The sequence below is a fragment of the Schistocerca americana genome, chromosome 7, assembly GCF_021461395.2.
Source record: "Schistocerca americana isolate TAMUIC-IGC-003095 chromosome 7, iqSchAmer2.1, whole genome shotgun sequence".
Taxonomy (NCBI): Eukaryota; Metazoa; Arthropoda; class Insecta; order Orthoptera; family Acrididae; genus Schistocerca; species Schistocerca americana.
In genome coordinates, this window is record NC_060125.1 from 143,026,295 (window position 1) to 143,052,225 (window position 25,931).

At 40.8% G+C, this 25,931-nt stretch overlaps 1 protein-coding gene across 4 annotated transcripts in view; it reads left to right on the forward strand.

Annotated features, from left to right (window-relative positions):
* LOC124622308 (peptidyl-prolyl cis-trans isomerase FKBP4-like) overlaps positions 1 to 25,931 on the forward strand; it is a 156,017-nt gene that overhangs the window by 41,590 nt on the left and 88,496 nt on the right. For all 4 annotated transcript variants that reach the window (XM_047147983.1, XM_047147982.1, XM_047147985.1 and 1 more), the window contains exons 3-5: positions 2,343 to 2,485; positions 12,748 to 12,868; positions 12,966 to 13,213. In XM_047147983.1, the coding sequence (XP_047003939.1) occupies positions 2,343 to 2,485; positions 12,748 to 12,868; positions 12,966 to 13,213 (512 nt within the window). The remainder of the gene's footprint in view (positions 1 to 2,342; positions 2,486 to 12,747; positions 12,869 to 12,965; positions 13,214 to 25,931) is intronic.

The following is a 25,931-nucleotide window of genomic DNA, read 5'->3' on the forward strand; positions in this document are numbered from 1 at the left end:
TCTCTTAAGAGAAAATGTGGGAATGTACAAAGAAGGCAGTCTTCAAAAATGTATCCTATTGTTTCATTCAGACCATATTTGTGGAGAGTCTTCAAGGCAGATCATATAATTTTTTTTTTCCGTATATGTACCTTCTTGGAAGGTGGATTGATGACAGTTATTCTGCAGTACATGTGAAATGGGTGGTGGTGGTACTGGTAGTGATGATGTTGTTGTAGGTGTAGGTGATGTATCTCTGTTGGTTGCCAGAGAATTAAACATTTAGACTGTAAAGCTTTCTGCTCACTATTATATAGATACTTTACATTAGGATACAGCTAATAGTTCTGATGGTTGTGCAAACAGGAATTTTAGTAATTGTGCTTTTTGCACTCTCAAGATCCCCAGTGATTGTTTAGAAAACAGAGCAACACTATAGCTATTCATTTTAGTATGTTTCTGAAGTAAACTGGTAGCTGAATAATACTATAACAGTGTGCTTTCTACCTACTTCATTTAATTGTAGAGTAAATGCTGTCACTTTAGGAAAGAGCTGTCATGGTAAGTTTTCACAACTGTCCAGATAGTGATAGCGTCATAGCAGTCACACACAAATTTGAAAGTTAAAGTTCAGAGGTAAGCTGATTGCCTTCCCATTCAAAATAGTGGTTTGTTAGGAAATTGTCTTATGAGGTGGTCGGGTAGGAAACATGGTGTTATGCAAAGGTTATATGTAAGACCATGGTATTTATATCTTTTCGCTGCTCACTGTAGACTACTTACTACCTGAAACAAATCATGGAGCTCAGTTTTTATTGTTTAACTTAATTGACAGGTATACGAGGTGTGTGAGAAAAGTAATGATACTGACAACACTGTGAGTGGTCTGGCAATGCTGGGCTTCTACTTGGATAGACCAATGTGTTCATTCCCTCCAGTTGTTCAGTCCGAGTTTCAGCTCCATACAGCTGTCGTGTGACTTTTGAGAGCCATCAGTGAAGTTACGTTTTTGTTGTGTGTTATGGATATAGACCAGCAGTATTTAGAGCATCGTTATCAAGTTTTGTGTTAAACTTGTGGAATCTGTGAGTGCGAACTTCTTCAAAAAGTTGAAATGGGCATATGGGGGACATTAATTAAAACAAGAGCACAAGTTTTTTGCTGGCGCAAATCATTTTTTGGAAGGCCAAGAGACATTGAAGATGATGAAGCTTGCTCTGGGAGACCTCCCAACTTCAGAAACCGATGAAAACGTCGAATGTGTGCCTGCTCTTGTGAGATCATATCAACATTTAACAGTAAGGATGATGGGTGACATGTTAAACTTAAACACCCTCACTGTACATCAAATTTTGACTGAAGATTTGCACATGCAAAAGGTTTATGCCAAAATGAAGCCAAAAAAACCTTACAACTGCTGAGCAGAAGTGCAGTCGAAGAAATTTGTGTGTTGGTCTTTTTGAGGGGATTGCCACTGACCACAAATGTTTGGGTTGTGTGATCACAAGTTAGGAATCCTGTATTTTTGTGGATGATGCTGAAAAAAAGCAGCGAAGTGAGGAGTGGCTTACCGAGACATCTCCTCAGCAGAAAAAGTTTGAATGAACAAATAAAAGAGCAAAACAGTGCTGATTTGCTTTTTTGACAGTAGAGGGTATCATGCATAAAGAATTTGTAATTCCAGGACAAACTGTCAACCAAATGTTCTGCAAAGATATCCTTCAGAAGTTCAAGAAAAGAGTGAATCAATGAGACCAGACAAATGGATGCCGCACCATAGCACCCCATGTCACATGGCCACTTCCATCACAGGATTTTTGACCTCACTCCTGTTGTTCCAAGACCCTTCTATTCACCTATGCTGAGTCCTTTTGATTTTTTATTTTCTTGTAATTTAAAAACGTCTTGTAAGTACCTCACTTTTAGAGTCTGGAGAGCATTCAGAGGAATGCGACTGACATGTTAAAGGTCCTACCAGTTGAAACGATTCAGTTCTGCTACCAGGACTGGAACAACTAATCTGCTGATGTGTAGCTGCCGAAGGGAACTACTTTGAAGAAGACAATATCGTTGTTTGAAAAAAAATAAAAGCTTTATTAGATAAAAAAATCTGTCTCATTACTTTTCTCACAAACCTCGTATACTTTTTCCTCCCATACTGTTGATTTTCTTTTGCTAGTAATTTCAGGATGTAAAGTTAAGTCTTGTATTTTTAAGTTAAGACTAATCTCATTGTATTATCTGAAACACTATAAGTCATCAACATAAAAAGAGGAGTTGTCATTGACTAATATTTCTTATTGCATGATAAGTTGGTTGTAAGTCGCACAACAAAAAGCAACTCATAAAAAATATACTTACAGGAACTGTCATACAAGCATGGGACATTGGTGTTGCAACTATGAAGAAAGGTGAAGTAGCTGTTCTGACATGCAAGTCTGAATACGCCTATGGAAAATCAGGAAGCCCACCAAAAATCCCACCTGATGCAACACTTGTGTTTGAGGTATGTTTCTTGTTATTTGCCCATACAGTGCACACTTTCACAGCTGGTATTTGCATATAGTGACTTTCTGTTGCGTGGTGATTAGTCAGAGCTCCAAGGTATAAGTGTTTCCCTGGCATGTAGTCTTCCAATGTTGGAGACATAATCAGAGGCTGTCAGGTTTCTGAAAGTAATCAGAGGCTGTTAGGATTCTGGAAGTAGTTAAAAGCTCAGTAAGCCAAACTGTTTGTGTCCATGCAGCGGGTGATATATAATGTTATCAGATAATGGAGCCACCCCAGCATGTTTTATGGAGATTATAGAAGAGAAGAGTTGATGCTAATTTGCTTTACTTAGCACTAGCACTGACAACTGGTCTGTCAATCCCCTCCCTTTTCTATTGAAGTTGTTTTTGAGCTTCTGAATTTCTGTGGCCTCTCTGTACATCATGCCGTAGTAATGGTTGAATTTTAATGAAAGCGTAGGAACGAGGAAATGAATTTGGTCCCAGTGCACAATCTGTTACTGTCACTATATACTTGTAGCACAGATGACAAATGCTCTTGTATTTTTTAAGGCAGGTTTATCTACTCCTAAACCTAAAGGATTTTCATTTTACGATAAAATTACCATAATGTTTAAGATTGTCAGTTTTTATTCATAAATGGCCGTATGAGAGTGGCCAAATGTCAGCAGTTCCATAGGCCAGTCAGTCAATAAACTCTAACATTAGGTCTTAATGGAATGCAGGTTCATGAATTTTTGATAAACCAAAAAAATATTGGTGGCAACGCTTTTGATTTGATGAAATTTTTCTTGACAATTGGAGAAATCAAAGAGGCTTTTAGTAGATTATTCGTCACTTAAGCCCTCTGTATCTTCATAGTTCTAGTACATCCAGACTTTTATTGAGTAGTTGCCTTTCTTCATTATCCCTGTAGCATTCCCTGTATATGCTCGAAGAATTAGAAAGTCTTTATCAGAATTTAAATCTCGGAGAGCTTTCACCTCATCTTTCATTAAGTTACTACTAGGTGGTTTGGTTCTAAGAAATATCCTGGTTGATCTGTGTGTGTTTTATTGAATTCAAGTGATGTGGGCAGCTTCAGTATTGTATCACTGTTTACTATTGCTGTGCCTGATGAGGTCACATCACAGTTGGAAAGTATTTTCACAAAGGATATGGCGAATCTCGTTAAACATTCTCACATCAACATACTTGCAAGGGGAGAACAAATTCTATGAGCAAACTGATGATGTGGCTATAGAGAACCCATTCATTTTAGTTGTGGCGAATATTTGTACGGAAAAATTTGAAGAAGCAGCGCTTGGAAGGGTGAAGAAGAAATCCTTATTTTCGTTTCAGTACATTGATGATACTTTCATTATATACCATGAATCCAAAAGGATTACAGAGTAAATTAGTAAGAAATAGGCGAAAGTTTTAATTGGTGGTTTTAATGCTTTAGGTGTTCCACATAGTCTCTTCGCACTTCAGTACAACACAGAATGTTGATACAACCATGTAGAGCTATCGGAAAAGTCCTTTGGGATGTTGTTGAATTCGCACATCGCATTCACACCTCCTTCAGACATGGCGAACCATCAGAGACCTGTTCTCCATTTTGTTGTTTTGTTGTAGGTTTGTGTTGATTACGCAGTCTCGTCACTTGTGATGATTTTTCCAGAAAGGAATTGTCTGCATTTTTAATTTCAGTCAAGTCTTTGTCATTGTTTTTGAGTGGGTTGTCAAAGTGTGCAGGACAAACTTTGCACACGCTTTTCTCTTCTTCGAAACATTCTGGAAAATGTCTTGAATACCTTGAAGTGTCACACATGCTAGCGCACAGCTAGTAACAGATTGCATCAGATTTTAGTCAATTAGTATTCGTTTTAACTCCACATAAAAATACAAACAAACTTATTCAGCCTTGACTTAGTGTCCTGGCTGGACTAAAACACAAATCAGTGTTTGATGAAGATTATAAGTTCCACAAAAGGAATCACAATGTTGGGAGTCTCTGAACCAGTTTACAATAGGGATAATAATCGGTTACCCCTGGATGCTAGGCAGCAAATATGACAAAGTTTAAGTCCTGTTGGTAGTATGGTGATGGCTGAGTCCACCAGAGGCAAAGTCAGAAGTTCCCTGGATGATAACTGCCTGCTCTTGGTGACTGCAGTGCAGTATCCTCCATATAGGGCTCCTGCTGGAAGCATGTTTTGTAGATTCTGGTAATTGCTCTGCTTCGGAATTACTTGTAGTGGCTCAGCAGACTTAGCTGCCTGAGTGTGGCCTGGCACCATCCTAAATACGAGCTCGATGGAGTGATATCTGCTAGATGCTTGGATGGTGCGTTATTCGCAGAGGCAAAGTAGTGCTTCTGCTTGTGGTGCGGGATGTACAAGTCACCGGTATCAAGGCTGACACACCTTGTGGTGAAGCTAGTGCTACACATTCCCATATGCTGGCTGGAGCTCCACTTCAAAACAGACTGGCATATTTTGGACCCTGTACAACTTGGTTTGGTTGATACTTTATGCTTGCTGTACTGTTGCTGTTTCTGTATGCCAAGACAGTGTCTCCTGCAGAGCCAGAACAGGGCAATGTGTAAAGTGTGCCTGTATTGCTGTGGTTCCAGGCGAAGGCCTTGGGTACGTCGCCCTTGATTTGAAGATGACATCTCATTGTGATTTGCGACACAACAGTGTCAACACATAACAGTCCCACGTCCACTACGTAACACTGTCTGCTCACAACTGACTGGTTGAATGACACCTGTTGTTAAAGATGTTAGCATTATTTATATGCCAAGAACATGGTACTTCTTGGACAGAGAGGGTATAGCCTCGTGGAGAAAAAGAACATGGAGAATTTCTAAATTTTCTAAATATATAATTCACTGTGGAAAAAGAGAAAGGAGATCAAATCTAATTATGGCTGTACAGATACTTAGAGAACCCGATGGAACTTAAGAGCACTGAAAGCCCTCTCACCCAGATAGAAACCTCCACAGAAATTCCAGTCACCATCTAAAGCATAAAAGAGAAGTTATCAAAACAACAAGCTAAAAGAATCTGAACAACAGTGCTTGAAGGACAAGGTCATTCATTGAAGAACTGCCTTCAAAACAAAAGGCTAATCTTACAAAGAAATAAATACGGCATTATCCCCTGAAAGATCAGGAGCTCAAAGTGAAAGAGAACCACTTGAACGCAAAGTCCTTGTGCAGCGTCCTGAAGCAAACAGGTTTAGTTCTCTGCAAAATCCACTATGATGATGCATGTAGTATCAGGGCGAGTTTCTTTGCTTGATTTGAAGTAGTGACTCTGAGATTTTGATACATAATGATAAGTTTTGAAGTTTTTGCATGAGATACTCAACAAATTCGTCGGTCGTCTTCATTAATGTCTCCAGTGTAGGACAATCAGTTTGCATCCATTGTTTGAATACAACGTTTTTACAATCTTGTGAGGACTCCAGCTCCATTAAAAAATTGCACAGTTCATATTTGTCAGGACACCGAGAACAGCGATGCAGCGTGCACTCCTCATTTTGCAGATTGCACACAGGTTTCTGTAGAAGTTCAGTGCACGGTTCTTTCACATGTGCAGCATGCATCAACAGTTTTACGTTTTGGTGATACTTGCATACACATACGGTATGCATTCTAGGACTGTTTACAGTAACACATTCTTTTGGCCTAAGTTCGCAAAATTTAGTAAACCCAATTTTATCTTCAGGGTATTTTTCTCTGAAAGCTAAGTATACATCTTTCAGATTATGTAAAATTAGTCTTTTTGTCTTATACACTCTTTTGCCTTTTCTGAAGGGACAGACAATCTCTTTTATTTGCAGAAATGCGACTTATATCATCTTCACAGTAATAATTCTGGACATGTTTTTCCACATCCTCACCTATTCTGTTTCCCACTTTATAACTCCCTTTTGACAAAATACAATCTTCTTTTAGCAATACCCTCGATTTCTTTACCATGTATTAGGTAGTGTTAAAAAAAATGGATTTTTTTTTTCTTTTCTTTTCTTTTCTTTATCCATGAAGCTGGTGCTAAGGTAAGTATTTGTAGTTTTTCTTTAATAGAACTTCTGCTGAATTTCTCTTTAAGTTTTTGCATTGAAATATTACAGTCTGTACATTCAGCACTGCCAGTTTCTTCAGACACATTTTTCACTGGAACATGTAGCACTTCTTATGCTGTTTGCTGGAATTTTAAAGCTAAGCGACGAGACTTGGATTGAATGTATTCGAGACGCCTGTCTGGTGCTCTCTTGGTAATCTTAAATTGTGAAATTTCAAGTAATTCACAACTTTCATTAAGTTTTTGAATAGCTGTAGATGGATCTGGTGTATATTCTTCTCTTGAACTTCACATTCATCCATCCCTGGAAGGTTATCCCCCGTAGGAGATAAAATGTCCTTACAGTATGTTATGCACAGCTTGGTACCTGGGATAAGTCCAAGGGTTTTATATTTCCTTGCCATGGTTAAAGAATTAGGTTTCAAAGATCACTTAGCAGTCGTTTTACTGTGTTTCTTAAAAGGGTCAGGGCAAATTCTTTGTCTGTATTCAAATTATCCTAAATAGAGCGTTTTGTGAGAAGAGCAAACACTCTCAATATTTTCACAGGTGCTTTTTAGCTTAAATAATTCAATATCAGCACGATTCAGGCTTGACATATCTATTAAATCAAGCTCTTCACCGCCTCTACTTTCCTTCTGACACACAACTGCCGACACAAAATCTAAAGAACATTTGTTTTCCATTGTGATTTTTTATCAACTATATATGTTCCAGAAAAGAACTGGATGGTTTGAAACTTTTTCTTGTTCTCTAATTATTCAAGACTGTACTAGAAGAATCTGTAAGGGGGAAATGAGAGTGAGTTTATGGACCACTTTATTAAGCGATCTCTAATATTCACATTAAGGAACAACTTTGTATTATAGTCAGATCCCTCGATATGTAAAACCCCCAATATGATAATCTAAAACCCCTCAACTTGATAGTGTGACGTATTTTATGGCAGTCAATCAGATGCTATTATACATAAAACCTCCGCGTGTGGAATTGAATTATGTTTATTATAATTTGTTTTATTTATTTTATTTGAATTATTGTCTATAAGTAATAAATTTTACATAAATAAAGAAAATATTTTTTTTTAATTCTGTGAAAATATGTAAGACACTTATAACTGTAAAAATGTAGTATTGATAATGTCTTAACGGCCTTTAAAATGAAATACCTAAAAATTAACTTTCAATTGTCAGTAACAAAATCAATGACAAAATAATTAATAATTATTTATTGATTACCTGGTTATATATTGTTAAAATTGAGTGGATTAATAATTGGTTTGAAGTTTATATATATTTAAAGTATATATATATATATATATATATATATATATATATAAAAAAACAAAGATGGTGACTTACCGAACGAAAGCGCTGGCAGGTCGATAGACACACAAACATACACACAAAATTCAAGCTTTTGCAACAAACTGTTGCCTCATCAGGAAAGAGGGAAGGAGAGGGGAAGGCGAAAGGAAGTGGGTTTTAAGGGAGAGGGTAAGGAGTCATTCCAATCCCGGGAGCGGAAAGACTTGCCTTAGGGGGAAAAAAGGACAGGTATACATTCGCACATACGCACATATCCATCCACACATACAGACACAAGCAGACATATTTAAAGACCAATATATATATATATATATATATATATATATATATATATATATATATATATATATGCACACAGCCTGTGTTGCATGTGTGTGTTGCTGCTGGACTGAATTTTTCATTGTTGTTTCATGTATTGTTGATTAGCTATTTGAAGCAATTAATTATTACAGCATTATTGAAAAAGTATAAGATCTAACAAGAGAGGACAAATACCCTTCTGATCTTTTGAAAAGTATGTCAGTAGAAATTATTTGAAACAAAAATTCTGATGGTGAAACTTGTGATTCGGCTGGGGAAAAAAAAAAAAAAAAAAAAACCCTGAAATTTGGAAAAAAAAAAAAAAGTGAGAAATTGCATGAATTACAAATTTTCAAATATTTGTTGCTTAGACACAGCACTTTAATAATTTTTATGTTATAGCTCTATTCTTTTACTTTCGAATGACACCAAATTGTATAAAATTGATTCATAAATAAAAAACGTTATAGTGGTTACAAGCTTACAAGGTACTTTGTTTCTCAATGCCAGTTGGTAGAAGGGGCCCACATTTCAAAATGGTCTCCTAATTACAATTTTGGTCAAAAAAATCCAGAATAAATATTTTAACCATAACTCTTTATGTACATATTCTTACACCAAATTTTCAGAAAAATCTTTGACACAAGGGCAATGGCCACTGGGTGATTTCACATGAAATTAACCGCATGTGTTCAGATCCAGAGAATATGTTGGCCAATCGAGGTATATGCCAGTGGCCTCTGGGCGTCCCAGAGGCAGAATGAGGTCCCCAAAGTGCTCCCCCAGGACATCAAACACCATCCTGCTTCGATGAGTTCGAGCTTTGTCTTGCATGAACCACATCTTGTCGAAGTCAGGGTCACTTTCGATAACAGGGGTGAAATCATCTTCCAAAACCTTCACATACTGTTCGGTAGTCACCATGCCATCGAGGAATATTGCACCCATTGTTCTGTGTCTGGAAATTGCACACTACACAGCCACTCACTCATTCGGTCCGCGAAATGTGCAAATTTTGATTAATGATGAACCCATTCAAATGAAAGTGGGCTTCATCGCTAAACCAAACTGTATTCACATCAAAGTCCTGTTCATCAACTCTGTGTACAATAGTGTTGGCGAAACACAAGTGCTGTTCCGTGGCCCTGGGGCTTAATGGCTGATTGGTTTGAATTTTTTATGGGAAGCGATGCACATCTTAAACAAACATTTGTCGCAGTGTCTTCTGGTTGATCCCAGCCTGTTGTGCTGCTCGTCTGAACGATTTCCTGGGATTGGTTTGAAACACAGCGCATGTCTGCATGATGTTTTCAGGCATTTTCACCCTTTTTGGATGACTGACATTGCCAAAACTGTCATCACGAACACTACCCATTCTCTCAAACTTGTGAATCAAATTCTTGATTGTTAACACACATGGACTGGTTGTCATCAGCTTGAACTCAGCCACAAACTTCCTTATTGCTGCAGGTTGGCTGTAGTTGCTCGCTATACGCTCAGGCACGCTGTACTGTGACATTTTCATGTGCAAATGGCTGACAACAACAAGGCGCATGCACATGTGCATACTAATTCTCATCATGCCCTGCTGCCAACCGTGCAGTTTGAAGGTCGTGACGAAAACTATTCAGAAGTTTTGATGATTTTATTTCATGTAGTTCAATAATTATGACCCTGTAGGACCTACAGAGGCGTTGTCATCTGGGAAAAATAGATAAATCATCAGCTCGTGCACTGGGACCAGGGAACCACGAAGTTTATTTCATTATTAACGTGGTTTATTAAGATCCAGTCATTATTGTGGTAGAATGTGCAGAGAGGAGGAGGACTGAAACGAGAAGAGTTGTAGACCTTAGTGCTAAATATAGCAAACAGCACCAACTCTTCCCCCTACAAGATTCATAGCGCATGTTAATAAGACCCCTCAATCTCGAGCAGCTGTCTGATCATGTCACAAACCATCTGTTGTATTAATACTTACAAACAGTTCACTTTGCTGAGATTGTTTGAGATCGTAACTGCTTTCTGAATTATAGGCTCTGATGATGTCTCTAGCATTTGAAGATTAAACGTTCAGCAGAGAAATATGTCTTGGACCTGGCACCTACGTGAGGAGGATTCTGTTCAGTAACTTATAATATGTAACATTCTTCCTTCAGTGTGCCTGTCTGCTGCTCAACCCCTCTTGTATATGGTGTATAGCAGTGTATCCTATTTCTTATTGTTGTTATTCCATACCCAGTTTTCCATTGTTGAAAGGAACAAATTTTTGTCTACCTACCCACTGATGCGATGGGGGGGGGGGGGGGGGGGGGGGGACAAGAGGTTTGTGCTCACTGAGGTTGAAATGCTGGTGAAAGAAGCCACTGCAAATGTTACACTACAGGAATGATCTTGAATTGTCGGCCCTCCCAAGAAGGTAATTGAGGAGACATTGGTTCATGGAGGACCATGATGAGTTTTAAGGAATACATAACTTCTCTTGTTGCCATGTTGAAAGCAGCGTCTTTGTCAAGTATAGAAATATTTGTCTCAGTAACATTCTAATGCAGTCAAAATTGTGACAGAATGCCGATATAGTGTATTATGACTAACAACTTGGTGCAAGACAGGTCGACAGTTTATGAAACGGCTCATTTTCAGTATAAAAGTAAACTTATAACTTCTTCACTTATATTGTTACAAAACCTACAGCAGTTCTCATTTCACCAGCTTTTGATGGCCATCAACAATTACATTATTTTATTGGAAAAATCTGTAGTCGCTTGATTATCATGGCAGATGCGGAAGTTTTGCATATTAATCGTATGGCAAAACACTCTCATCTCTGTCTGCTGTCCCTTGCCAAAATCTTGTTTCTATATCTACCATTTATGAGATACGAGGAATTTATGAATATTTCATTCTAGTTTTTTCGCTGATGGGCAAGTTTGACAGAGCGCTTTACATACGTTCCATTTTCTCAAGTTTGGGAACAGGCTGTGATATCCTTCCAAGCTTAAAGAATAATTCAATATATTATCTACATCTAATATACAGCAACATGTAACCTAACACACAACAAACATGAATTCATAGCGATACTTATTTTTCTTGCAGTAGTTTACCTACTATTGAAATACCACAACTACTATGACCAGTGTCGAAATGATAGACACGTCATCATGAAGCTGATGAATTAAACTGTAAGATGTGTGACAATGAGAGTTTATTACCAAATAGTATCTGTAAAATCGTTTGAGATAGATCTCAGACCGTCCAGCTTGCACAGCTTTCTGTTAACGCAGTCAAGTGAGCCTGCCAGGTCCTGCAATGAATGGATCTGGTATTATCATGAACTACTCACACTCTCAACAGTATGCTTCTCTCCACTTGCACCATACTGAATTGTGAAAATCTGCAACTTATTTTAAACGTACTATAGTGGATATTTCTTTGACTGGTAGTAGGCCACCAAATCCCAGAATTTTCAACAAACCATGGCTATATTTGTGCTAATAAATAATTACATCTCAACATTGCAATTTTTATGCCAGTTATTGTGCTTCAGTTCGGCAGAACCAAAATAAATTTTTTCTACTCAATGTGCCGGTTCATTGGTTGTGTCCTTGGTCTTTTATTTTGTTTCTTACTGACAACACTGGAGTGTTCACTTACGGGGGCTATTCCTTTCATTTAGCAATATTTTTGAGCAAAATTTAATAAGTGAAACACCCTTCGCTTGTAACACTTCTTATTTTGCAATGAGATATATATATTGTCATGAACTGCTTGAAAACAATCTACTTTTCAATGCTTCTTTAAATAGGTAGATATTTCAGTCACAATAGTATTCATATTGTCTGAAAAGTTTATTTTAAAAATCCATTGCAGGTAATGGTATTGATTGGACAGCACTGCATAAAGATACTTCCAGTGTCATCAACTTTAGCTTAAAAATAAGCGAATTATATCCCATAGACAATTTTTGATCCCTTTCCAATGATTTAAAATGGTTGATAGCGAGAAAAGTTAACTTTAAAAAGAAACTGTGAATATTTATTCTTAAATTCCTCTTATTCCTGAAGCACAATTTCATATAGAAACTTGTTGAATGCGTAATGTAAAAGAACAACCTACTTATTGCTATGCTTCACTATTTTGTGTACTCATTTTTAAATGTTTAACCACGTGAAGTGTTGTGTAACAGTGAATCATGTTCAAAATATCCTGATCACGTGACACTTGTGCTTGGCCTTGAAGACAACACAATGCAGTGTTGTGATTCAGAGGGAAACCATTTTTTACAGTGCTTGTAGCAAATGAAGAACATAAATGTAAGCATTTGTAATTTGTATTAATCTTTCCCAAGGAAGATTTGAGAAAATTAAGAGTGGAAAAGCTACAGACATTCTGTACCTCAAATAGCTCCAGTATCACTGCCTTGAATACTCAGTTATCCAAAGTGGTGTGGTTTTGTGTGTGTGTGTGTGTGTGTGTGTGTGTGTGTGTGTAAGATATATTGATAGGTGATATAAACATTAATAGTTGATCATTGGTGCACTGTTGTTTCAGATTGAGGTTATTGACTGGCAAGGAGAAGACATATCGCCAAAAAAGGATGGCAGTATAACGCGATACCAAATTATTCAAGGTGAAGGCTATAGTAGTCCAAATGATGGGGCAACAGTTGAAGGTAATTACTCATAAAGGATGGTTCTTCAGCAACTGCTGGCATTTTTTGTTTGCTGACAGTATTGTGATATAGTTTCATTAACTTATTTTCTCAACAGTTAATTTGGTCGGTAAACACAACGGGAATATTTTCGAAGAAAGAAGCGTTACTTTTCCACTTGGTGAAGGAAGTGAATATGGAATCTGTGAAGGTGTAGAAAAAGCCCTGGAAAAATTTAAAAAGGGAGAAAAGTCAAGAATCATCATAAAACCAAAATATGCATTTAAAAAGGAAGGCAAGCCTGACTTAAACATACCAGGAAATGCTGAAATTGAGTATGAAGTGGAACTAAAAAATTTTGAAAAGGTAACATAATTTAACTTAATTACTTGCTGTGTGATAAATACGATTTGCTTGGAAAGTGACAAATGGGCCTTCAACACAAAGATCTCAAGAAGATAGTGGGGTTTCATTTTATGTTAATTTATTTACGTTGTTTCTATCATGCATGTCATTAATTGAGCAATTAATTAGTTCATCATCAATACTTTTATAATATCCATGTAATTTTATGAAAGTAAATGTATAGTTTGAAAATGCAGTTGTAGAAGTGGTACAAATGTTTTTGATAAAAGTGGCTTTATATTTTTACTTGCACTCCTTTTTCAAAATGAGAGGAAGAGAGAAGTTCTCTAAATGTAACAAAAAAGTTTGGAAAACAGTGAGAAGAGACCATTACGCGAGGAGGATAATATTATGCAGAAACGTTATGTAGTAGTGAGAAGCTAAATGTAGTGGTTGACATCTCCAACACTTCAACTTTTCCCATATAGTTTTACAGAGTAATATACATGCTGGTTGTTATTTAGATGGCCATGTGGCAGGTTGACTGTTTCTTGTTTACGTACCAACATATTGATATTGTTTGCATACCAACATATTGACAGGTGTGTGTTGTTTGTTTACAAAAACATGATTTTTGTGTGAAAAATACATAGCTATGTCTTACAAAGATACATGTGTGTGAAGTGATACAGGGCTATTGCTATAAAAATGCTAAATGGAAAAAGTTTGGCTATAAAGAGGCTATGCACAAACCGTTCAACAACTAGCGTAGTCTTATAGAAAGACGTCTTGTAAAAAAAGAAATTCTGGTCATATGTAAAGCCTGTCATTGGCACCAAAGTTAATGCCCAGACGCTAATGAATGACACAAGAGTTGAAATTGAGGGCAGCAAATGAAAAGCAGACATGCTGAACTCTGCTTCCAAATACTGTTTTGAAATGTTCCTTTGTAAAGGAAATTGCAGTGGCACCATGCAGGTATAATTCATGCCACTGCAAAAAAAAAAAAATAATTGTAGGCATAATATGTACCGCATCTGGCATGGGGGTTACCTTCATAGTCTCGGATGTTATTGAATTTACTGTATGTTAAAATTCAGGAATAAGTAAGAAACAAGCGTCTTTTTGTTTTCTCCAAAAAATTCCTGCCCCGAGATACAGGCCTCAAAAGGTGACACTGCCAACACCATTTTGAAGGTGCGAATTTCGGAAAAAATTTTAAAATGCTGTATCTCTGTAACAGTTCTAGTTATTTTGTTAAGAGTTTTTTTTTATTTGAAAGATAATTGCTTTATGATTCAATGGTATTCTCCATTTGGACATACCTCTCAAAGTTCTTTTACTGTCGCCTTTTGATTTTTTTATAATTTGCAGATTTTTATTTATTTATTTCATAAATGCCAATCCAGATAAGTTAGATTTTTTCTGTTGATTAGTACAATGTAGTACTACATTCTCTGTAAAGGAGAGCTTCCACTTTTAAGTTAGGCAGGTTTTACTTTTAAAAATCATTTTTTTTAACATTCAGGGGTAGTGTATGTCTTACTGAAGTAGCTTCTTACTAATTTCATTGTTACAGTGTTTATTTCCATTTTCTTTGTTGCAGTTATTTCTTATCAATTTCTTTGTTGCAATTACTTCTTATAACTTTCTTTGTTGCAGTTACTCCTTACACTTTATTGTAGTTTCTTGTCAGTTTCTTTGTCATGGTTGTTCATTGAAGTTTTCTGTATTGTAGTTGTTCAGTATTAATTTGTTTACTGAAGAAGCTTCTAAGAAATATGAGACCATCCAGTGAGATCTGTGTTTTTGTGAGGAATTTGCCAGTTGACACAGTTACAGTCTGTCTGAAATGTCTGCTGACTGGGGCCACAGGAGATTGAAGTATGCTGACTACTTGCACATCCATAGAAGAATATTAGAGAAAGAAAGTTGCTACTCACCATATAGCAGAGATGCTGAGTCGCTTTAGGCACAGCAAAAAGAGTCTCACAATTATAGTTTTTGGCCATTAAGGCCTTTGTCAGCAACACACACACACACACACACACACACACACACACACACACACACACACACACACACACACGCGCGCACACACACACGTGTGCTGCACGCGTGCAAATGCAAATGCAACTTGCACACATGTCTGGAGTCTCAGATGATTGAAACCACACTGTGAGCAGCAGCACCAGTGCATGATGGGGGTGGCGACTGGGTAGGGTAAGGAGAATTCTGGGGCAGGGAGGGGGAGGGATAGTATGATGGGGGTGGCGGACAGTGAAGTGCTGCAGTTTAGACGGAGGGCAGGAGAGAAGGTGGGGAGGGGAGGTAAGTGCAGAAATCAGAGACATAAAAAGAAATTAAAAGACTGGGTGTGGCGGTGCAATGATGGCTGTGTAGTGCTTGAGTGGGAACAGGGAGGGGGCTGGATGTGTGAAGGCAGTGACTAACGAAGGTTGAGGCCAGGAGGGTTACGGGAACGTAGGATGAATTTCAATTCAGAAAAGCTGGTGTTGGTGGGAAGGATCCATATGGCACAGGCTGTGAAGCAGTCATTGAGATAAGGGATATCATGTTTGGCAGCATGTTCAGCAACAGGGTGGTCCACTTGTTTTTTTCCACAGTTTGTCGGTGGCCATTCATACTGACAGACAGCTTGTTGGTTTTCATGCCTACATAAAATGCATCACAGTGGTTGCAGCTTAGCTTGTAAATCACATAACTGGTTTCACAGGTAGCCCTGCCTTTGGTGAGATAGGTGATGTTAGTGACCAGACTGGAGTAGATGGTGGTATGAGGATGTATGGGACAGGTCTTGCATCTAGCTCTCATTACAGGGGTATGACCATGAGGTAAGGGATTGGGACTAGGGGTTGTGTAGTATATTGTGTAGGTTTTGTGCACGGTGGAATACCACGGTAGGAGGAGTGGGAAACGTAGTGCGCAGGAAATTTCTCATTTCAGGGCATGATGAGAGGTAATTGAAACCCTGGCGAAGAGTGTAATTCAGCTGCTCCAGTCCTAGATGGTACTGAGTTACTAGGGGAACGCTCCTCTGTGGCCAGATTGCGGGACTTAGGGAGGTGGTGGGAGACAGGAAAGATAAGGCATGGGAGATTTGTTTTTGTACAGTGTTGGGAGGATAATTACAGTCATTGAAGGCTTCAGTGAGACCCTCAGTTTATTTTGAGAGGGACTGCTCGTCATTGCAGGTGCGATGATCACGGGGTGGCTAGGCTGTACAGAAGGAACTCCTTGGTATGGAATAGATGGCAGCTGTCAAAATGGAGGTATTGCTGGTGGTTAGTAGGTTTGATATGGACAGAGGTACTGATGTCGCCATCTCTGAGGTGGAGGTCAACACCTAGGAAGGTGGCTTGTCGGGTTGAGTAGGACCAGGTGAAGCAAATGGGGGAGAAGTTGTTGAGGTTCTGGAGGAATGTGAAAAGGGTGTTCTCACCTTCAATCCAGATAGCAAAGATTTCATCAGTGAATCTGAACCAGGTGAGGGGTTTAGGATTCTAGGTTTTTAGGAATGATTCCTCTAGATGGCCCATGAATAGGTTGGCACAGGATGGTGCCATGTGGTTGCCCATAGCCATACCCTGGACTTGTTTGTAGGTAATACTTTAAAAGGAGAAGTACTTGTGGGTGAGGATATAGTTGATCATGGCGACTAGGAAGGAGGTTGTTGGTTTGGAATCCATAGGGCGTCTGGAAAGGTAGTGTTCGATAGCAGTAGGGTCGACAATGACCATGGACTTCTTTGCACCTGATATCCAGCACGGTAGCCAGTCCGTTGTCTTGGGGCCGCCATGTACCCTGTTGTCAGGGTTGTAGCCCCCTGACCACATAGGGATCGCTCTGCTGATGCCTGCACCGTTAACTACTCACGTATGCCAAGGGGTAGATGCCCATCCCCCTGGGGCATCGGGATTCCAGACAATGGCCATCCTACCAGGTAGCCTTTTCTGCAGCTGGGTGGTGCCTGTGTGGAGGGCCCCTGGTGGGTGTGGGTGACATCAGGGCAGATGACACACGATGAAGTGTAGTCCATCATCTCTTGCTGGTGGTGAAACACCAACAGTCTCTAAGCATTCACGAGCTCAATTCTGTGCACATAAGTACGATCTCAAACCTTTCCCTTCCCTGGCCACACCATGGGAGGATTGGCAGGCTAAGGATGGCAGCGGATCTTATTCGCCCCGCTACCTTGTATGTTCAAGAGCTGATGGGGAATCTTTCACGACAATGAAGCCTCACTTCTTTGTTGAGCATTTAGAGGACAAGTTCGGGGAGGTGAGAGGCTTGTCCAAAATGAGATCTAGTTCAGTCTTGATCAAAACAGCATCCTCTGCCCAGTCACAGGTGTTACTCGCTTGTGACAAGATGGGGGATGTTTCTGTAACCATCATGCCCCATAAGAGCTTAAATATGGTCCAGGGTATCATATTTCACAGGGACCTTCTTTTGCAGTCTGATGCAAATTGCACGCCAATTTAGAGTGGCAGTGTGTAAATTTCGTTCGGCATGTCCACCATGGTCCTAAGGATAATCAGGTTACCACCGGTGACTTCATCTTGGCTTTCGAGGGTGATACATTGCCCGAGAAGGTCAAGGTGATGGTCTACCGCTGTGACGTGAAGCCCTATATCCCTCCCCCAATGCAGTGCTTTAAGTGCTGGAATTTCGGCCATTCGCCTTCCAGTACTTCCTGTACTTCCAGCATCACATGTCGAGATTGCGGATGCCCATCACATCCCATTACTCCATGTACCCCGCATCCCATCTGTGTCACGTGCGGAGAACACCATATGCCTTGCTCACCAGACTGCAGTATTCTCCAGAAAGAGAAAAATCTTGGTGTACAAGACCCTGGACCGACTGACCTACACTGAGGCTAAGAGAAAACTTGAGCGCCTGCATCCTGTATGTATGACTGTGTGACATCGTCTTATGTCGCCGCTACAACAGTTCTGGCACAATCAGTTCCAACAACCCCAGTCACCTCTCAGAGCTGGAAGACTACACTTGACACTTTGATGGTGGGGGCATTTCCCTCCCTGTTGCTCCTGCACCCTGGCTTCAGGAGCAACACAACCCCCCCAACCATGGGGGACGTCCGTCCCCACATCTAAGCCGGAGAAGTGTAAGTCTTCTTCGGCTTCTCTTGCTAGAAAGGGGTCCCTTGGGTCACTCCCTTCCCAGGTTTCTGCTAGTGGGAAAGATGACATCTGCCAGTGGCTGAAGAGACCGAAAGCAGCTGGTCATAGGCCTCCACACTCATCCTCAGTCCCGGAGACTGAGCCAGTGAAGTCCTCCCAGCTAGGGGAACCCAAGGAGCAGTGAGAGAAATTCAAAAAGAAAACCCCGAAGACCAAGAAAATTGTGGTGGCGCCCACACCATCGCTACCCACAAGCTCTATGTCTGAGGATGGGGTGGAGATTGTGGCATCTGCTGAGGACCTAGATTTTGCCCGACCCTCAGACATAATGGACGTAGACTGCTCAGGCAATAAGTCGGTGGCAGCATGTGACTCTGAGGCATAAACTACCTCATTGTATGTTCCATACCTTCCCAGTCTCACAATGATGTCATCCACCTGTGGAATTACGGCGGTTTTTTCCACCGTCTGTCTGAGCTACGGCAACTGTTAAGCTTTACTCATGCTATCTGCATTGCCCTCCAAGAAACCTGGTTCCTGGCAATGCGGATCCCTGTCCTCTGCAGCTATAAGTGATATTACAGGAACCGTAGCGACTATAATGAGTGTCAGGTGGAAGTTTGCGTTTATGTCCTAAATTCAGTGTGTGATGACACTGTGTGTCCCTTCAAACCCCTCTTGAACCTGTGACTGTCAGAATAAGGACGACACAGGAAATAACTGTCTGCAATGTATATCTTCCTCCAGATGGTGCCGTAACCCTGAATGTATTAGCTGCACTGATTGATCAACTTCCTAAACCTTTCCTACTTTTGGGAAATTTTAACACCCATAACCCCTTGTGGGGTGGCACTGTGCTTACTGGCCGAGGCAGAGATGTCGAAACTTTACTGTCTCAGTTTGACCTCTGCCTCTTAAATACTGGGGCCGCCACACATTTCAGTGTGGCTCATGGTAGTTACTGGGCCATTGATTTATCAATTTGCGGCCAACGAATTCTCCCATCTATCCTGTGGAGAGCACTTGATGATCTGTGGGGTAGTGACCTCTTTCCCATCTTCCTATTACTGCCCCAGCTTCAGGCCCACGGACACCTACCCATATGGGCTTTAAACAAGGCAGACTGGGGAACTTTCACCTCTGATGTTACTGTTGAATCTCCCCCACACGGTAACATCGATGTGATAGTTGAGCAGGTGACTACAACAATTGTTTCTGTGGAAGAAAACGCGATCCCTCACACTTAAGGGTGCCCGAGGCGTAAGGCAGTCCCTTGGTGGTCGCCGGAAGACGCTGAAGCAGTTAAGGAACGTTCGCGAGCTCTACAGCGGCATAGGCGGCACCCTTCCCCGGAGCACCTCACAGCCTTTAAATGGCTCCGTGCCCGAATCCGCAAACTTATCAAGCGACAGGAGCAGGAGTGTTGGGAAAGATATTTCTCAAACATTGGGTGCTATAAGTCACCTTCCCAAGTCTGGCAAAGGTCATATGTCTTTTTGGGTACCAGGCCCAAACAGGTGTTCCTGGTGTTACCATAAATGGCGTGTTATCTACCGACGCAAATGCAATTGCCAAGCACTTTGCTCGAGCCTCTGCATCGAAGAATTAGCCCAGCTTTTAGCACTCTCAAACGGTGGCCGGAAGGGAACGTCCTCTAATTCACTACACGCCACAGTGAATCCTATAATGCCCCATTTACAGAGAGGGAGCTCCTCAGTGCCCTTGCACATTGCCCTGACACAGCTCCTGGGCCTGATCAGATCCATTGAGTGTGTCTCTATTTTTAATGGCCATTAATGGTCTAGAAGCAGCTGTCGGGCCGCCCGTCTAACTATGGCCATAAATGGTCTAGCAGCAGCTGTAGGGCCGCCCGTCTCACCTTCTCTGTATGTAGACGACTTCTGCATTTCGTACTGCTGCTCCAGTACTGGTGTTGCTGAGCTTTGCCTACAGGGAGCCATCCACAAGGCGCACTTATGGTCTGTAGCCCAAGGCTCCCAGTTTTCAGCCGCAAAGTCATGTGTGATGCTCTTCTGTCGGTGTCGTGCCATTCATCTGGTCCCAGAACTTCACCTTCATGACTATCCACTCACTGTAGTGGAGACATATTCATTTTTAGGACTGGTTTTTGACACTTGATTGACTTGGCTTCCTCATCTTCATCATCTTAATCAGAAGTGCTGGCACCGCTCTACGCTGCTGCGGCTCTACAGAGCCTTTGTCCAATCCCAAATTGACTGTGGGAGTGTGGTTTATGGTTCGGCAGCACCCTCAGCGTTGCATTTGCTCAACCCTGAGCACCACTGCGGGGCTCGACTAGCGACAGGAGCTTTTTAGGACGAGTCCGGTGACCAGCGTACTGTTGGAGGCTAGGGTCCCTCCATTGCAAATTAGACATGCACAATTGCTTGCCAGTTACATTGCACACATTCGTAGTTCTCTTGAGCATCTGAATTACCATCTCCTTTTCCCACCCACGGCAGTCCATGTCCCCGCATTGGCGCTCCAGGTCGGGGCTAACGATTCCGGTTCGGGTGCAGTTCCTTCTCTCCGAACTGGAGTCCTTCCTTTTACCACCTCTACTTGCAGTCCTATCATGTATGCCTCCATGGTGTATGCCTCAGCCAAAGCTTCGTCTGGACCTTTCATGTGGCCCTAAGGACTCCGTTAACCCTGCGGCTCTCCGCTGTCACTCCCTCTCGATTCTTGACGTGTTCCGGGGCTCTGAAGTGGTTTACACCGACGGCTCGATGGCTTAGGCTGGGTTCACACTGCCGGCCGGGCCGAGCCGAGCCTGGCCGGGCCGCCGCCCGCTCCGACATCAAACACATGGTTTTGAATTGCGGTGTTCACACTGGCGGCCAGGCCGCGCCGACACGGCGTGAGCCTCCCGGAGCCGAGCCGGCGACATCCCGATTGTTTAATATTGCCGGCGCGAGCCGACCGCAGGCGTGAGCCTGTGGAGCAGCACTACAGCTTCTGCAGTACACGCATCACAGTCTCCCTTCTGTGAGACTGCACACGTCATTTATTTTAAGATGTTACCTCACATTTCACAATCGGTGAGGAAAAATTAAGTTATTATAATGATACATGCGAAATTACTTTTATTTAATCTACCGTATTTACATGCATTTACAGCAATAGCTTGCCAGCGATCGCGGCATTGCCGCCACTGAATAGTTCGCATTTACTTGTAAACGGACACTGATATGAGTGTCACTGAGGGACGGAAATGTGTCCCTACCAGATGACAATGCATTGTAAAGTCATGTTGTGGCACGTTACTATAAGCTGTTGTTTGTGACATCTTTTTGCGATGTTCTTACTTTAATAAATGCAGAATAACGTATACATGACATTAACTTGTGTCCATCAATTTGGTATCAGAAATTCGGCTAGTATGACAGTAATGATGCAGTTTCCAGATTATGGAACGAAGTAACCAAGGAGTGTGTTTCAGATAGTACACACAAATATAAATTATTTTCCTTTATAATTTTATTTGTTTTATTTACAATGAAATAAGATACACAAAAAACAGTAAATAGCTAAGTACTTTCAATTCCAAAATTTATTTTTGAAAGGTTTTTTAATTATTTTAAGTCGCATTTTTAACGAAATATTCAACAAAAGTCTTCCTGACAGTTTTCGAACGTAATGTGGAATTTCTGTTGAATGTGGCACCAGCTGTCTGCATATCAGCATTGTTACAAAACTTTTCAGCTTCAACATTGCATCCTTCTCTGTCAATGACAATATTATGAAGCAGACAAATGCACTTGACTATGTGATCAGCTACGTAAATGGATGTTTCAATTTCCTTCCTCAGTAGTCTCCATTCATTGGTCATTATACCAAATGCACATTCAACAACTTTTCTTGCTCTGGAATGCATATCATTGTATAGAATCTTCTAGTTGTCCAAATTTCTGCGAGGAAAAGGTCTCATCAATTTCTCTAATAAGGGGTAAGCTGCATCTCCCAAAATGACGTACGGTAGTTCCTGACACATTCCTTCAAGTCTTGTTGGTGGCGGTAATAACAGCTTCCCATTTGTAAGTTTCTTATATAACATACTTTCTTTAAACACGCCTGCATCAGACTGTTTACCGTAGGCACCAACATCTACAGCTATAAATTTGTAATTTGCATCAGCAACTGCTTGGAGAGTACAATCGAATAATACTGTTTGTAATTGTAAAACATGCTGCCAGAAAGTTTACGACATTGGGCACGTATGTGCTTCCCATCTATAGATCCAACACAGTTTGGAAATCCCATCTCGTATGCATTTCACTCACAATTTCTTTAAATCGAGAAACAGTTGGCGTTGGTAAATGAATGGGAGCAAGTGACTCCCATATGGCCATACAACGTCTTTCACCACCACTGATATGGTGGACACTCCTATTCGGAATGACGATGCTAGTGCATGGAAGGAGATGCCAGTGGACAGATACCTGAGAAAAAATCGTAAAATGTGTTACTCAAGTGTGGTGTTAGGCGAAGTTTTCACAGTTTTGTTTGCACAGTAGATATTTACTTAGTCCATGACATTTCACAGTTATACAACAATAAATAATTAAAGAGACATTTTCTTGCACCCTTCTATATTCTTTCAATTAAAATAATGAAATCGAAATGCAAAGACCTGAGAGACAGATACAGAGAATAACTTGTGTAACTTGGCAAAATAAGGTCATGTGACCCAGGGAATAGTATATTAAAATGCAAATTCCACTCGGGCTTTGTTCTGTCATATGATTTTCCTAAGTTCCAAGAGCTATGCACAGTCCCTTATCGGTGGAAATAGAACCACTGAGTCAAAGGACATTATCTCAAAACTCTTCGCCTATCAATTTGTCTATCTTACAAGATAATGAAAAGAATTCTGTGAGGTCATCAGTGGCTCCACATGATGAACCATCACCACTGCCAAGCGCTGCATCATGAAGAAAAAAGAAGAAAAAAGTTGGATAATTCTGAAGGAGTATTTCTGCGATTCTTCGTTGAAGGCACAGCAAGACATTACCCAGAATGACGAAGCTAATTACTTCCTAATGATTCTCAGGAGTCCCATAAACTCTCTTCCCCTCAGATGTAGCGTCTGTGAAATTTAAAATACAAAAGCATGACTACAATTAATTGCAGGTAGTGAATGCTGTACAAAGTTCACTGCAAACCAAAAAGTGTGTACTAGCGAATCTTACCTTATCGTTATACACAATTTTTCTTCTGCTGTTATACTTCTGCGAAAATTTGTGTTCTGTTTCGAAATTTTGTCTTGAATGTTCTGCAGCACATACTGAAATGTATTATGATTCATTCTGTAATATGAATAAAATTTTTCAGGATAGTTTTTAAGTTTTTCATGTAAAGAAAAAAACCCTCCTAAATGTCTGTCGCTATTTATGGGATGAATCTATAACATCGTAGTTCTTCTGTACTTCAAAACTCGACGAGTTACTGCAGAATCAAAACAGTACCAAAAAAAAGAGTGAAGACATTGTTCTACACGACAGCACAGACTAGCTAAAGGCGAGCAACTGTTGTCCGCAGCTGCGTTTTCTACTGACTTGCTTGTCAGCTGTCGAAGGGTGGGGATTTTTTAAAATTTATTTATTTGGCCTCCGGCAGCTAACAGCCATTTAGCCAAAGAGTGGGGATTACCTTGACGGCGCAGCGCGGCCCGCCAAGGAAGGAAAAAAACAATGAAGGACAATGAAACGCACATCTGTGTCGATCTACAATAGTTTCATGAACTCTCCATTATTTTTCCTGTCAAAGTATACAACGAGACTACAGAATTTCGCTTCAGTTTCTGCAGTAAACGTATCACAAATCTCCAGTTCGTTTTTGTGATTAGTTTTATATCAGATTTTACCAGACCCATGTCATTGACACTTCTATCTAGACACTTTATCTAGACAATGAGACCATTAAAATAATACGAGGGACCGACACTAGGTCTGCGCTGATAATTAGTAATTAGTTTTTTTCTGTCCTGCAGTATATGACTACACAAACCAAGCTGTAATCGCGCGAACTTACGGACGCGGCACTGACGCCACTGAATAGCTCGCATTACTTGTGACCAGAGACAGATATCAGTATCATTATCATTTCAAAAACTTTTTGGTACTTTTAGCTACATTTGATTCCCAACAATGTATGGTCTAAAATGGATCTAACAGTAAGCTACCCGCTACATAACTTTTTCACTACAAGATTTGTAAATCAAGTGCACAACGTTGACAAATAGCATCATTTCACAATGACTGTCAAGAAATACGGAAAGATAAATGATTCAATACGAAGCTAAGATGTTACACTACCACGTGTACAAAAATCAGATTTTTTAGCTGCATACTTTCTTCAAAATCGGTTGGGAAGCGTTACGAAACTAAGAAATCACGCAAAACGAAAAGTAGACTTTTTCTTTTTTCACGTCGTAAGTAACGCTTTTAAGGAAAAAATAAGTTCATAAAACGATGTGGCGAAGTCTTATATACCGCTAAGAATTTTTAAAACATGAAAATCGGAGAAGTGGATTTTCCCCATTTCGCCGTCCCGGCTCGGCGCGGCGTGCAATGTGAATGCACTACTCGTCGGCCTGAGCTGGCTAGGCACGAGCCGAGCCAGTACGCGTCATCCCAGCCCGGCCCGGCCCGGCCGGCAGTGTGAACGCAGCCTTATGGTCACGTAGGCTTTGCATATGTTCGTGGAGGACATATTGAACAGCACTCCTTCCCAGATGGCTGTAGTGTTTTCACTGTGGAGCTGGCAGCCATATCTCGTGCTTTTGAGCACATCCGCTCGTGCCCTGGCGCGTCATTTCTGCTGTGTACTGACTCATTGAGTAGCCTACAAGCTGTCGACCAGTGCTACCCTCGCCATCCTCTGGTAGTGTGCATCCAGGAGTCCATCTATGCCTTGGAGCGGTCCCATCGTTCAGTGGTGTTTGTCTGGACCCCTGGACACGTTGGAATCGCAGGCAATGAACTTGCTGAGAGGCTGGTCAAACAGGTGATGCAGAAATCACTTCTGGAGATGGGTATCTCCAAAGCTGACCTGCGCTCTGTCTTACACCGCAGGGTTTTCAGGCTTTGGGAGACGGAATGGCATAACAGTACGCGCAACAAGCCACATATCATTAAGGTGACAGCGAATGTTTGGAAATCTAGTGGAGGAATATATGGAAATCTTCCATGCGGTCCTCTTACAGGGGATCAGTTGTCTTCTGCCAGCTCCACATTGGCCATACATGGTTAACACATGGTCACCTACTCTGTCGCAAGGACCCACCTCTGTGTCACTGTGACTCCCAAATGACAGTTGTCCACCTCTTTCTGGACTGCCCACTTTTAACCGCTCTTCGGCGGACTTTTAACTTTCCCAGCTCCCCACCTTCGATGTTGGGCGACGATGTCTCAGCTGCAGCTTTAGTTTTAAGTTTTATCCATGAGAGTGAGTTTTATACATCTATGTAGGTTTTAGCACATGTCCTTTGTCCTTCTGTGTCCTGCACCCTAGTGCTTTTAGGCTGGAAGTTTTAATGTGGCTGGTTT